This window comes from Chenopodium quinoa, unplaced genomic scaffold, assembly GCF_001683475.1.
Source record: "Chenopodium quinoa cultivar QQ74 unplaced genomic scaffold, ASM168347v1, whole genome shotgun sequence".
Classification (NCBI taxonomy): Eukaryota; Viridiplantae; Streptophyta; class Magnoliopsida; order Caryophyllales; family Amaranthaceae; genus Chenopodium; species Chenopodium quinoa.
Genome location: NW_018743047.1, coordinates 667,109 through 681,107, shown reverse-complemented (window position 1 = coordinate 681,107; position 13,999 = coordinate 667,109). Strand labels below are relative to the sequence as shown.

Here is a 13,999-nt window from a genome sequence, read left to right as displayed (position 1 = left end):
GGGTTTCTCAGCAGCTTCAGCAGAGTGCCCTATGGCACTCCCTTGATTCGAATCTTCTCCTTGAAACCCCCTTTTGGATCAGGAGTTTTCTGGTCCACCTCTATTTCTTGAGTTTCGGGAGGTGGAGGAGGGGTTCAAGGAGGCGGGTTTTCTGGCGGAGGGGAAGCCCTCGGCGAGCCTCTGTCTTCATCAGGCTCCCTTATGTGTATGCCTCCAGTAGGCATCAACCCCGTCTGAAATTGACGAGGACCCAGCACTGCTATCCTCCTCCTCCTCTTGGCCAAGGGCTGTTCGTCCATTTCTTCAGATTCAGACGAAGATGAATCTTCAGGACGAGCAGGAGCTTTCCCTTCTCTCCTTACGCTTCCTTCCTCAGACTGCAGAAATGGGGGGCAGTAAAGGCTTGAGTAAAAACAAACAAACAACAAAAGCAAAACAAAAGCTAAGGAACTTACCGAAACCCTTGGTAGAGCTTCGGCTGCAGAAGTTCCCTGCTCAACAGCACCAGACGTTCCTACACCTCCCTCCAAGGAGTTAATCGCCCTGGTCACGTCTTCGGCTGTCTGAGCAGCCTGTGCTTCCTTGGGTAATAGGGGCCTCAGGGGATCCCGCTTCTCCCACCAAGGCTTCTGCTTGGTATAATCGGCAGCAGCCTCGATCTGAGACCGTTGAATATAAATGCAAAGGACGATCCTTCGGAGCAGTGATCGCTGGAGCTCGGTCTAAGACGACCCGTTTAGCGTTCACCCCTAGCCGATTGTAGTCGATACCCGAGGTAGCCTCGCTCAGCTCTGAAAGGGTAAAACGAAGGTTAACCCGAGGGAATGAGCACCGAAAATAAGAAAAAAATAAATATAAAACAAGTCCTCGGCCCCAGCCGAAGGTACTTACCGCCTCTGTGCTTTCGTCTGAGGCCGACAACCGCCAACATCTTCTCTTGGAAGACGTAATGGTTATCTGGAAGCCATCTTGTTGGGATGAACTTCATTCGGCCAGTCCCCCCCCCCCCCCCGATTTTCCTGCTTCCCTAAGAAGCTCATCTGCTCATAGCTGGGGTGACGAGCGGCATCAGGGTCTTCGGGGCCCAAATCCTGCATGTTCGGATCGGGCCTAGAGAGATATCGGGGAGCCCCGAAAAAATGGGGGTGCTCCGGATCGGCAGGAACCCTTACCCAGATCCATTGGCCTCTCCAATCCTTATCCGAAGAATCGTTCAGCCACATAGTCAAATATTGGGGGTGGCTCTCAATTCGCCACCATCCAGGCCCACGATGACCGTATACGCTCTGGGTGTTCTGCACCAGCTTGTGCATCTTTCGGAAACAGTGCAAGTTCGGTTCAACGGAAAAAAATCGGTATACCTAGAGATAGGTCATCACCCGCCGAATGCTGACAGGCATTAGGTGGCACAGGGAAATTCGGTACTTGATTAGAATGTCCCTGACGAAGGGATCTACAGGGAACCGAAGCCCGTACTGCAGTTGCCGAGTATATACCCCTATGTACCCAGGAGGGGCATTTTTTACCATAGCTCGCTGGGCTTCGGCATTTTGCCACTCAGCATGCCCTGGGAGCAGGTTCCAGAGCATAGCAGGCAAATCCTCTACCTGCTCTGTGCCACCGGCCCCGACGTCTTGCTGGGGAGCCCCGGCGTCTTGCTGAGGTGCCGCGGCGTTCAGAGGAACGGCCGGAATCCCCCTTTCCGGGTCTTCCTCGACTCGTTCCCCATTCCAGACATCGGCACGGTCTCGGGGGTCCCTAGCCTGACCTCGCCGTCTAGGTTGACACCCTCTTCCTTGAGCCATAGTGTAATTTGAAGGAGAAAAGTGGGAAAAAGGGGAATTCTTTCAAAAATTCAAGAAAATCAAGGGAAATTCGAAGAAATTTACCTTTAAATGGGTCGAAATGCGCCGATTAATCCAGTCGAAGCAACGGATTCAAGTGTCGACCTTTGGTTCGGGGGTATTGAACGAAGTTTTCAAAGCGAAATGCGACGTTTCTGCGGAAATTCGAGTGTGAATTGGTGAAGAAATGAGGAGAGATAGAACAAATCCGGCCTTATTGTTCCAGAAAAAGGAATTTCGAAGGACGAAATGTTTAATTCCTCTTAAATACCTCCTTAAGTAACCGTTAAACACACTTCCTTCCAATTAACTACCCATTATCCATCCAACTTCCCACTAATCATCCTAATTACAGTTATTTCGTTAATGACTGTTTAAAATTTAAATATTTTAATTTAATTACATCATTTACTTCCCTCCATTTTTATTGGATTCAAACCCGACCCGTCATCCTTCCAAATCGGGTCTGGGGGGCAAGTTTTTTGGGTCCAATTATGCCAATTGGGCCTAGTCAATAAATGATTCAATATGCCAAGGTCAAGATCCATTCCTCCATCCTGCCAAGTCAACATAGAATCAAATGGGCCGAATTATCATGGTCAGCCCATGATCAAGTCTAGCCCATCCATCCTCTTTGTATGCTAAGGTATAAAAGCCTTCAATTACATCATTTATCATTCATTCACATTAAAACTTCAATCATTAATTCTCTTGCATAGCTTTCTCTCTAAAAACACTGTTTGACTTCGGCATCGGAGGGGTCTTCCTCGGATCCACCCCCGAGGCCAGTTTTACGTGTCTTCGCTGTGCAGGAAACCTTCGGCCCAACATCATTTGGACCGGACCAATCTTCATCCACTTCACTGAACCTTCGGCAAGGTCCCATTGTTTTCACCCGAAACAATCATAATTCTAACATTGTCTTTAATAAAGTGAACTACATGGTGTTCTATCTTAATCAGCTCCATAAAGACTTAATGATTGTTCTTATTCTATAATGTATCAAGCTTTTAAGTCCTCGATGAAAAGCCTAAAGAAAAATTTTCTTTTCATCTCTTTATCACTATATCTCGATGAAAAGCACTGTCCACTTACTCATATTGTATTGTACTCCCTTTATCACTATATGTTTACCCTATTTAATTTTTTACGATTATTAAACATAAACATATCCAATTATAATGAAAAAATAAACTCTCCCCATCATAATACCATCGGTTGATTTAGTTTGAATACAATATACTCTAAAACCCTATTCTTTTGAGCTGAACAAAATAAAAGCACTCCCTCCGCTTTATTTTAAATATTACACTTATCAAATATGACTTTTTTTTTTGAAGTGTTCCACTCCCATTTTTTATATACAACTACATAACATTATTTTCTTTTTCTTTCATGGTCCCACTCAAACCTTGTTGCTATTACAACTGATAATGCAGCTAGTGTCACGCTGGAATAGTTTGTTAAGAGTTTGTTATAGCTCTGCTGATGTGTAATAGTTTGTTACAAGTTTGTTATTGCTAGCTTCTGTTTTGGAACCTTCGAGTAGCAGTTTATATATACTGCTTATGTAATCTTCTTCATTAATCAATCAATGAAATCTCTTCTTTCTTCTCTCTAAAATCTCTCTCTATATTTCTTTGCTCTGAATTCACATAATTCAATATGGTATTAGAGTCAAGTTTTACCAACAGATTGTTGAATTTTGTTGATTTTGTTTGATGATTCTTCCGCATTTTTCAATCTGATTTGCTCCGAGGTATGAGCTTGAATTACTGCTTGAATTTCTGTTGTGTTTAGATCAAATTTCTGCGGTTTCATCTTGAGAATTTGATCAGTTTTTGTTCTAGTTTAATTCTGGATTTCTTGATCATTTTTTGATCATTTTCATATTATTTTTTTATTATGCCTTCAATCTGTTTGTTCAATTGCATAAACAAAATGCCTGAGAATTTGTTGCAACCTACTCAAGATCCTACAAGTCCCTACTTCATTCATCCTTCATAAAATACTAGTCAATCTCTGATTTCAGAGAAATTTTCTGGAGAAGGCTATGGTGAATGGAAACGCGGCATGATAAATGCTCTTTCTGCAAAGAATAAGCTTGGATTTGTTGATGGAAGTTTGGTTAAACCAGCTCAAAATGATCCTGTATTTGTAGCCTGGAAGAGGTGTCATGCTATTATCATCTCTTATATTTTGAGATCACTTGATGATTTGATTGCCAGAAGTGTTCTATGTAGGAGATTATAGGTACTAAAATGCGGAAAATATGAATCATATTCATAAAGCACCTAAACCAAGGATCTCATGCATAACACATAAAGAAGTAAGAATTATACCTTTGAAGCGTGATTCCATAAGTGATCGAACAAGAACAATAAGGAGAACAAGAACCCCACGTGTGATTCCTCTACTTAGTCCACGAGCACGGATTAAACCTCCACTAATGCTAGTTAGTTGTGACTGAACACTTCAATCAACCTTCAACAGAGATTTGAGCCATGATCACACCACAACGCCACCCAAGGAGGAGGGTCGTACGGACAGGGAGGAGAGAGAGAGGGCCGAGTAGAGAGAGAGAGTTAGGGCTTTTGGGAAGCTTGGTTGCTTGTGTGACAATTCACTGTATGTTAATTGTTGTCTCTCGCAACCCTAAGCATGGTTTATATTTATATATCGTATCTAGAAATAAAACCATGTCAGGTCCAAAACCCATTAAACTCTTCTAACTATCCAAGCCCAATTATCAACATGGCATGTCATGAACTCATAAGGCCCAATAATGGGCCTCTAACTTGTTTAACCCAATACTCTTATATGTGTGACCTTGTAGGATCCATTCTATAAGGCTTTGGGCCATTAAGCTAGCCCAAAGATCAATTGTCATATCTAGCACCAAACATTGACGACCCTATAGAATGAACTAATTATCTCCATAATCGTGATCCTTGATATATCTAGTAATTGCACTTATCGAAGACATAACTCCTTCAATCTCCCACTTGTCTGAGACAAGTGCGCAATATTCAAATTCCTTAAGTCAATGTGTGTCGATTTGATAATATGATTGCATCTCATGTCGTGATCATATTAGACTACAAATCTTTTCTTGAAATACTGAGTTAGATTCACATAACAAATGATTACTATGTAATGCATTTGAGCACGGCCATGCATTTTCTGAATTCTCCCTCTTCAAGGGGCCAAGACACATTCCTAATTAAATAGGTAGAGTCAATCCAATCTTGTGTCAACCAAAGCTCCCACTCAAATCATGAAGAAACCGGGAAACACCCTTTATAATCCCCAGTTACGGCTTGACGTTTGAGTGTACCACAGTTAAATCAATCATTGAATGGAATCAGTGTTCCACTCATGTCAAAGGAATCCACTAATATATCCGGAAGTTCTACACTTGAACTTCAAAGTAGGTCTATAGTTCGATAATGCATCATTCATGCATATCCATGTGATTGACCGAGCATCATCACTATGCTCCTATAGCCCATGAAACTGTACTATCCAATCAATCTTACATGCAAGTCCAATTTATGAAATCATTTATGTTCACTTTAATGATTCCGAACTAGGAACTTAAATAATGTATGAATTTAGTTCACCTGTGGGGTTTCATTCAACAGGTCATCAACCTGATGAGCCCATCAATTCATAATTATTTTGGACATTTTATTTAATCTTGAAACCACGATTAAATAAGATTGAAACTTTGTTTCAATTGATAAACATAATTCTGCAAATGAATGTATTACACATGTAACTTGTTTTTCTCCAAAAACAAATACAACTTCTAATTACATCATTTGCCTCAATCTAGTTTCATTAGCATGTTTCTCATGCTTTGGAAATGGAAGGGGTTTACTAAGTAGAGTTCATGAGACATTCTCATAAACATGAACTTTGCAATTTCTAAATCTGATAATCATTTTCATCTACATACACTAAGAATTTTCCTTCGCCCTTTCGCAAGGAACTCTGGAATTTCTAATTTGTATTCCAACGTTATATTGGACTTTGATTGAAATCTATCATCGTTTTTTCTAAAAACACGTGAATCAAATAGACGAGTATAGTCCATGGCATGCATGATGCATCCTTTACGAATTGCATAAGGATCATCACTCAAAACCTTAATTTCATCAACCTTTCTCAAAGCATTGAATCATTAAGCAACGTGTCATGTTACATGGGATTGAAACTCCTTTCAATATAATGTTGAACCTTATAAGAATCTAATCAATATAAGCTTCTTAACCAAACTCAAACATCCTTCAAAAAATATCTCTATAGATCTTGAATCCCAAATGTACTCATCTTCTTCTTCAAGGTTTTCATACAAAATGCATTACCCACCACTTGACTATTCAAGCAATGAATAATTGCTCTTTATACTAGACTAAGAAGACTTTATATCCCCCACTAAACATCTAGTATACACAAGACCTTTTCTTCATTTTATGAGAACATCAAACGATTTGATTAACTCACAAAATTAAGAGCAACAACTCCATGATGCTTACTTCCATCCATTAATGAACCTTTTATGCATCCTTAGGATTATTGGATTCTCTGATTGTATCACATACAAATCTTCTTTCATGAACAAGTTCAAGAAAGTGTTTTGAAATCCATCTACCAAATCTCATAAGGTAGTAATCACTAAAATGTCTTTAATAGATCTTTACAACATGACTAATGTAAAGTTTTCGTCGTAGTCATAGTCATACTATGAATTAGTTGAATCCTTTAGCAAGTCTTTGCTTTAGTTAGAAAATATTTTTCTTTCTTGTCTGTTTTGCTTATAATGGGTCTCAACTAATTAGGCAAATTATTCAAGTGTCATACACTTGCTTATAGACTTAGAATCTATTTCAGATTTCCTGGTTTTTAAACAACTTGGAGTCATAACTTGTCAAATCATCTTTATTACTTGCATAATCATCATGTTCCAAAATGAATATTTTAGAACTCTTAGTCAATATGAAATCATATTTCTTTGGCTAAGTTTTACATATGCTAGTCATCGTTGTGGGTTTTTATGCAACAATTGAAACTCATACAACAACTTTGTTTAGTTTTCAATGAGAAACAACAATAGAGGATGTGCACTTGGAATGTATTACCTTCAACACATGGTTATTATTCCCATTACACTTAATGAGACCACGCGTTGTCATTTGTAACATGAGGTGAATCATGCTTATATTGTTGCTTTGATTCGATTACTTCTCAAATTTCTTCAAGATTTTCGAATTAGCTTTTCTTGAACTCTTTCAAGGCTCTCGAACTTTTCGAGATTCTTATAATCTCACTTGCCTTTTTGAGGAGGCACTTTTAGCATAGGGTGAACCAACCATGGTTTGAACCATGTTTGTTTGTTGCTTTTCTCGAACTCTTTCAAGATTTACACTACTCCCACTTGACCTTTTGGAAAAATTTCCATAAGGGCACCTACTTGAGCAACAAACATTTTTTGCTAAGTATGATTTGTGAAGTAGTACCCCGTGCTCTGTATAGGAATTGATCGTGCAGTAAACGATTTAATATAAAATTTATTCCTTGATTTGTAGAAAGACTTAATAAGAACTTTTCTTATCCATATCACATATGAAACCCTTGCTACATTTTGATTTGACCTATGTAGTTTGTTTAGTTTTGTAGCTTATTTTGAAAGTATATCCCTTGAACAATGGTTGGAAGATAGGTAATTTTCATCGATTATCAAAATATATCTTATATAGATTGATAGCTCCATTCATAAACACTTCATAAGGTTTTCTTTCGGAGTTTGTTGTAAAACGATTTCACAACTCTTGGATGTTCATCAAGGTCTTGGCTTAAATTTTCATTATTACGATCATATTGCAATATTTTGAATGTGTTGCCAAGTATATGTCTTGACTTAAATTTTTACAATTACAATCATATTGTAAATGTAATAATTATCCTGTCAAGTTGATACTAAACTTCATACTGAATATTTTGTAGCTTAGTTTGTGTGTCAATTCACTATATGTTAATTGTTGTCTCTCGCAACCTAAGCATGGTTTATATTTATAGATCATATCTAGAAATAAAACCATGTCAAGTCCAAAACCCATTAAACTCTTCTAACTATCCAAGCCCAATTATCAACATGGCATGTCATGAACTCATGAAGCCCAATAATGGGCCTCTAACTTGTTTAACCCATTACTATTATGTGTGACCTTGTAGGATCCATTCTATAAGGCTTTGGGCCATTAAGCTAGCCCAAAGATCAATTGTCATATCTAGCACCAAACATTGACGACCCCATAGAATGAGCTAATTATCTCCATAATCGTGATCCTTGATATATCTAGTAATTGCACTTATCGAAGACATAACTCCTTCATTCTATACTTGACAACTTCTAGATAAATCTGGAAGGATTTGGAGGAAAGGTATTCACTGACTTCAGGTCCTCAGCTGTATACTTTGCAGCAGAAGCTATCAAACATATCTCAAGGTCCAGAAACCTCTATTGCTGATTTTTTCACTCAGATTAAGGCAGTTTGGGATCAAATCAGTGAGATGAATCCTTTGCCTACATGTTCCTATAATGGTTGTACTTGTGCTTTGACACAGAAGTTCCTGAAGCAGCAACAAGAAGAACGTCTTGTTCTACTTTTGATGAAACTGAATAACAAATTTGCTAACACAAGATCCAATATCTTGATGATGCAGCCTCTACCTCCTACCTCACTTGAGCTTTTAGAGGTAGTAGACTGTTTCCTTGATTTCCATGAAACAGGAGAGTTCCCAAGTAGAAGAATATAGGCAGTTACAGATTTCCTTATATTGGGGCAAGCAGCCCAATCTGAATCTGAATAAGCTTGAAGAGTAAGCTTATCAGTTGCTCTGAGCAGGATGCCCTGTCCCTATGTATGAGCAACATATCTGACTACATGATTCAAAGATGTTACATGATGTACTCTAGGTTGACTTAGAAACTGACTTAGAGTTTGTATTGAGAAAGCAATATCTGGCCTTGTGTGAGACAGAAAATTCAATTTTCCAACCAAACTTCTGTATAACTCAGGGTCATGATAAAAATCACCAACATCTGCCTGTAAGTTCAGATGGGTAGGGAGAGGAGTAGAAGCAGCCTTTGAGATGTCCATTTGACAGCCTTACAAAAGTTCCCTAGTGAACTTGTTCTGAGCCATAAGTATACCAGAAGGTAAGTAAGTTACCTCAATCCCCAAGAAGAAATTCAGCAACCCCAAATCTTTAATGCTGAACTTTGAGTGTAAGTGAGTCTTAAAATGCTCAACCTCTGCAGGATCTGACCTTGTTACTATAATATCATCAACATAAACTGCTGCTAGGGTAAAAGAAGTATCTGATTTCTTTAAGAACAAGAAGTAGTCATTCTTGGACTGTGTGTATCCCATGTGCAGCAACTCTGTAGTCAGCTTAGCAAACCTCTGCCTAGAAGCCTGCTTGAGCCCATATAGGGATTTTTTAAGCTTGCACACCAAATAACTTGGATTCTGCATTCCTTTAGGAACCCTCATATACACTTCTTCATTAAGCTCTCCATGTAAGAAAGCATTGTTTATGTCCAATTGATGAATCTGCCAATGCTAACTAGCTCCCAAAGAAAGAATACATCTTATTGTAGCCATTTTGACCACAGGCGAGAGAGTCTCAAGATAGTCTATGCCATACTTCTGAGTAAAACCCTTGGCTACCAGTCTGACTTTCAACCTTTCAACTGTCCCATCTGCCTTTAACTTGACTTTGAATACCCATTTACACCCTATAGGCTTTTTTCCTTTGGGTAAAGGAACTAATTCCCAAGTATTGTTAGCTGTTAAGGCATCAACCTCCTTTTTCATTTCTTGGACCCAACCAGAGTGCTGAGATGCTTCAAAGTAGCTAACTGGTTCACTAACTTGAGAAACAGTATTGATTAATGCCTTAGTGTCTGCAGGTAAAACTTCAAATTGCATAATATTGCACCAGTGTTCTGACATTGTATCTGCTATGCAAACAAAATTGTCAAAATGAGAAGGCCATTTTTAGGTATGTAGACTGTCTCAGAGGAAAAAGATCAGGAATAGGTGGAATAGGTGGAGTTTGAGAAATAGGAAATGTGTCTGTGTTTGAAGTAGATTCTGTGTTTGGGATAGGGTTTGTGATTTGTATGGGTTCTGTGTTTGAGATGGGATCTGTTGGAAATAAGAAAGGTTCTGGAATATCATAAGATAAGTCTCTATATTTCTCTACTCTGGTGAACTCTTTCCACCAGTGACTTGTTTTTCTTTCCCTGTCTTACGCAAAAGAAGAAATGTGGTCTCAACTTGGTATAAAAATATTGAGCTTGATCTCACGTTAGTTTTCTGGAGTCAAGAAGATAAGTGAATGCCACTTGATTCTATGGGCACTAGATAGTTTGAATGGATTTATTAACTTTTGTTCTTCAATTATTCAATGCATCAAATTCACCTATTATTTATTAAAAAATTAAAAAGGGTCATATGCATAATGTGTGGCTTTTTACATACATGTTATGTGGTCTCTCTGAATTCTACTTTATTTTCAGGATGGCTTTTATCAACAAGATTGGAAATATACTCAAGCAAACATCACACAAGCTGCAAATTTTGGAGCCATCAGTTCCTAATGCACCATTTCACCAGGCTATCAGATGTTTTTCTTCTTCAAAGCTTTTCATTGGAGGTATTAAGTCTTTCATTTCATCTCCAAATTGTTTTGAACCACCGAAATCAAAGACAGACATTGGTTATATAGTTATCTTGTGCTTCCTGTCGCATTATTCAGACAAGGTGGCTTGTTCAATGTTGGTTTGTATATTTATACGACTGTCTATTTTGTTCCAGGTCTTTCATTTGCTACAGATGAGAATAGCTTAAGAGAAGCATTCCTGCCTTATGGGGATGTCGTGGAAGGTGTGTTAATTCTACACTTTTTACCATTGGTTTCTTTGCTAAAATATTGTTTGTTGGGATACTATGGGCAATGATAATAGTTTTATCTCGATTCATGGGCTACCACCTTTTTGGTCACCATGTCATTATTCAAGATGGATGCATCCTTTCTCTAGATATGAACATATATTTCTTACAAATCTGTTATTAGATATTTTAGGGTATAGGGTTTTTGAGTCAACTTTTTTGTAAATATTTTGGTTAGATCAAGCTCTGACTGTGAGCTTAGGACATAGCAAATTAAAGATGTTCAATATTTGAATTACTAAATCAAGCACTAAACAACTAGGGAAAATCAATCAATTAAAAGCGTTTGGAGTTGAGGGATAAGAACCTACCACATGATTTAGCATAGCCGGATGTACCAACTCTCCTCGGGTTTTTTTTTTTTTTTTTTTTTTGGGGGGGGGGGTGTGCGGCCTCTACATCGGAAATGTGAAGCAAAGGGTGATTAATCCTCAAAATCAAAATTATGTGTATTCACCATCAAAAGGAACCTTTATTTAACAACAATCAAGCAACATCCCTGTATCCCAACAAACAAGTCCCACACTATGCTAGCAACAAACAAGCAAGAGTTCCCCACACCAAACATGATGCAATCCCCCCACACTAAGCTAGCAACAACCCTGTATCCCAACACACGAATAAGAGTGACAACCCCCCTCCCCCCCCCCCCCAGCCACCCACCCCACACATAAGAAATGAGCACTGTACTTGACGCTACAAAAAACAAACAAGAGTAGGGAGGGACAAAGGGGAAACAAAAAAAACAAGAGGAAGCTAGTGGCCACTAGGGCCGGCATCATCATCATCATAACCACACTCCCCATCATATAGGAGAACCCGACTTTTTTAGCAATCTTGGCTTTGGAACCTTCGTCAAAACCAATGTTTGAACTTATAGGGAGCTAACCCTTGAATTCTTTACCTCTTTCGAACAAAACCCTGTTGGTGAGATCGACTTGGTGAGTGCATATTGAGAGTGTAAACTGAGTGTATTTAGCACTCATCTTGTATTGAAGTTTTATCTTTGATATACACTTTTTTGTTTTTTCAACCAGGGATGAATTTTCAACTTTTGTGTCTGTTTCTTGCAGCCAGGGTTATATTTGATCGTGAGTCTGGAAGGTCAAGAGGCTTTGGCTTTGTCTCTTATGCATCTGCTGAAGAGGCATCTTCTGCCATCCAGGCTTTGGATGGAAGGGTAATGACTGATAATTTGCTCTTCTTTTAAGGGTTATTTTATTTATAAGCAGTTGGTTGCCTCATTATTTTAGTGGCTTAAGTGCAGCTATGCCCTTTGCCACTTGCCAAAAGTAATGCAATACCATAATGCGCAATTGCGCAAACACACACATCAACAACAAAAAGAATTTATCATGCACTTTAGCACCTGTGAGAAGTAACATACTTCTTATATCATTATTGGACCAAAATTAATATATTTTTTTTTTAAAAAAAAAAGGCAAATTTTCTACATTGGTCAACCAGAACTTACAAAAATTGGGGCAGGGAGAAATCATTTGCTGGATAGCCTCTTGGTTTTGGATAATGGTTGTGTACCTGTGAAATTTGAGAATTATGAAAGACAAAGTCTCACTAGTATTCTGGTTCTTACGAGACCATCATATTTGATTTAGAATAGAATTAGTTAGTGGTGGTGTTATTTCACTTTGCTATATTACTGGGTGCAGAATTCCTAATTCTAGAGTTCACTTTTCTTCTAGGAGTTCTAATTCACTGTTCAATTTATAATTTCCAGGAGCTTCATGGCCGATTTCTAAGAGTAGCTTATGCTGCTGACCAGAGGCTTACTAGTCCTGGTCCAAGTTTTTCTGGTGCTTCTGGTTATGGTGACAGCTTTAGAGGAAATGACAGTTATGGAACTGTTACCAGTCACACTGGTGGCAAGTTCAGTGGCGGAGACAGTAACAACGCAAATGGTGGTTATGATTCCTTTAGTAACGCAGGATTTGGAAACACTGGAGAATACAGTGATGGCAATTGCAGCAGGCCTAATGCTGGCATATATGAGGGCTTTTCTGCCAATGAAAATGGAGCAACTAATTACACTGCCAGTCCTGATAGCTTCAAGACCCATTATGTCTCAAATGGAGCTGATGGTGGGCGCTATATACAAAATGCAGGTAACGACTTTGGAGGCAGTCCTGGGAGTGGTTATGGTGCTGCATTTGGTAGATGTAGTTTCGAAAATGGTAGTCATGGACCCACTGGCAACTATAGCAGTAGCAGAGATGGCAAAGGAATTGCTGATAGCTACAACACTACTAATAACGGATTTAACAGCTTTATTGGCAAGACACCTTGTACTACCATGAGACAAGGCAACGGTAATTGGCAAGGTCATAACTTGGACACCAGCAATAACTGTAATAATCAGGATGAGCCCAGAGGCAACATATATGACAATGGCTATGTCAATTCCAGGTTTGGTTGATTGGAAAATATTACCAGATGATTGAACTATCTAATTTGTTCATCATGATTTACGAGGAACATGTCTTTTTTTTCGTTCCTTGCTCATACCGTTTTTTTTCCCTCTCTTTTTGACAGGCCTATTGATGGGTTTTTATTGTAGGATTTGAGTGTCATTTTAAAGGAATTCTCACAAAGTAATATTTGGTCTTGTGGAATTCTCGAATTGTAAACGGTTGATGTTTTGGATGTGTCAATCAAATTACAACATTTGGAATTTCACTTTTGTCGATATATATCGTTAGATTTAGATTCAGAGTTGTGTGCTCGAGAATGCTTGAAATTAAATGTTTTCATTGTGTGTTTTTCTAATAATATGCCTTATTTTGTCTTTCCAAATAACAAATTATAAATATTACGGAGATTCCTCAAAAAAAAAATATACGGTGAAATTACTGTCAAATAAAAAAAACGAAGAAATAGTCACAACCCACGTTGAAACCATAACTATACCGCAGAGATTTGCGTAAAACCAAACTCAGATTAAACCCAATCCCCAAAATCTAGACCAATATCACCAACAAATGCATACCATGCAAGTCCTGCACCCAGCTATAATTGAAGAAAGAATCAGAGATACATGAACACAATTCAAACCGCCTGCAACCAAAGGCAAGATGGGCTAGCAAGCAAAGGGCGCCAAAAGGTGAAAATAGC

General features: G+C 38.6%; 1 protein-coding gene across 1 annotated transcript; it reads left to right on the top strand.

Moving 5' to 3' along the window:
• The first annotated feature begins 10,438 nt into the window (after positions 1-10,438).
• Positions 10,439-13,976, top strand: LOC110730669 (glycine-rich RNA-binding protein 3, mitochondrial-like). Its single transcript, XM_021910491.1, has 4 exons — positions 10,439-10,574; positions 10,736-10,804; positions 11,944-12,050; positions 12,609-13,976. The coding sequence occupies exons 1-4, from the start codon at positions 10,439-10,441 to the stop codon at positions 13,302-13,304; spliced, it is 1,008 nt and encodes a 335-aa protein (XP_021766183.1). The 3' UTR covers positions 13,305-13,976.
• The last annotated feature ends 23 nt before the right edge of the window (positions 13,977-13,999 follow it).

What these genes read in the sequence shown, in the direction of transcription:
- LOC110730669 (XM_021910491.1), top strand. Translation starts at nt 10,439, where the DNA reads ATGGCTTTTATCAACAAGATTGGAAATATACTCAAGCAAACATCACAC. An exon ending in TTCAAAGCTTTTCATTGGAG is followed by an intron (nt 10,575 to 10,735) that starts GTATTAAGTCTT and finishes ATTTTGTTCCAG; the next exon opens with GTCTTTCATTTGCTACAGAT. An exon ending in TCCAGGCTTTGGATGGAAGG is followed by an intron (nt 12,051 to 12,608) that starts GTAATGACTGAT and finishes TATAATTTCCAG; the next exon opens with GAGCTTCATGGCCGATTTCT.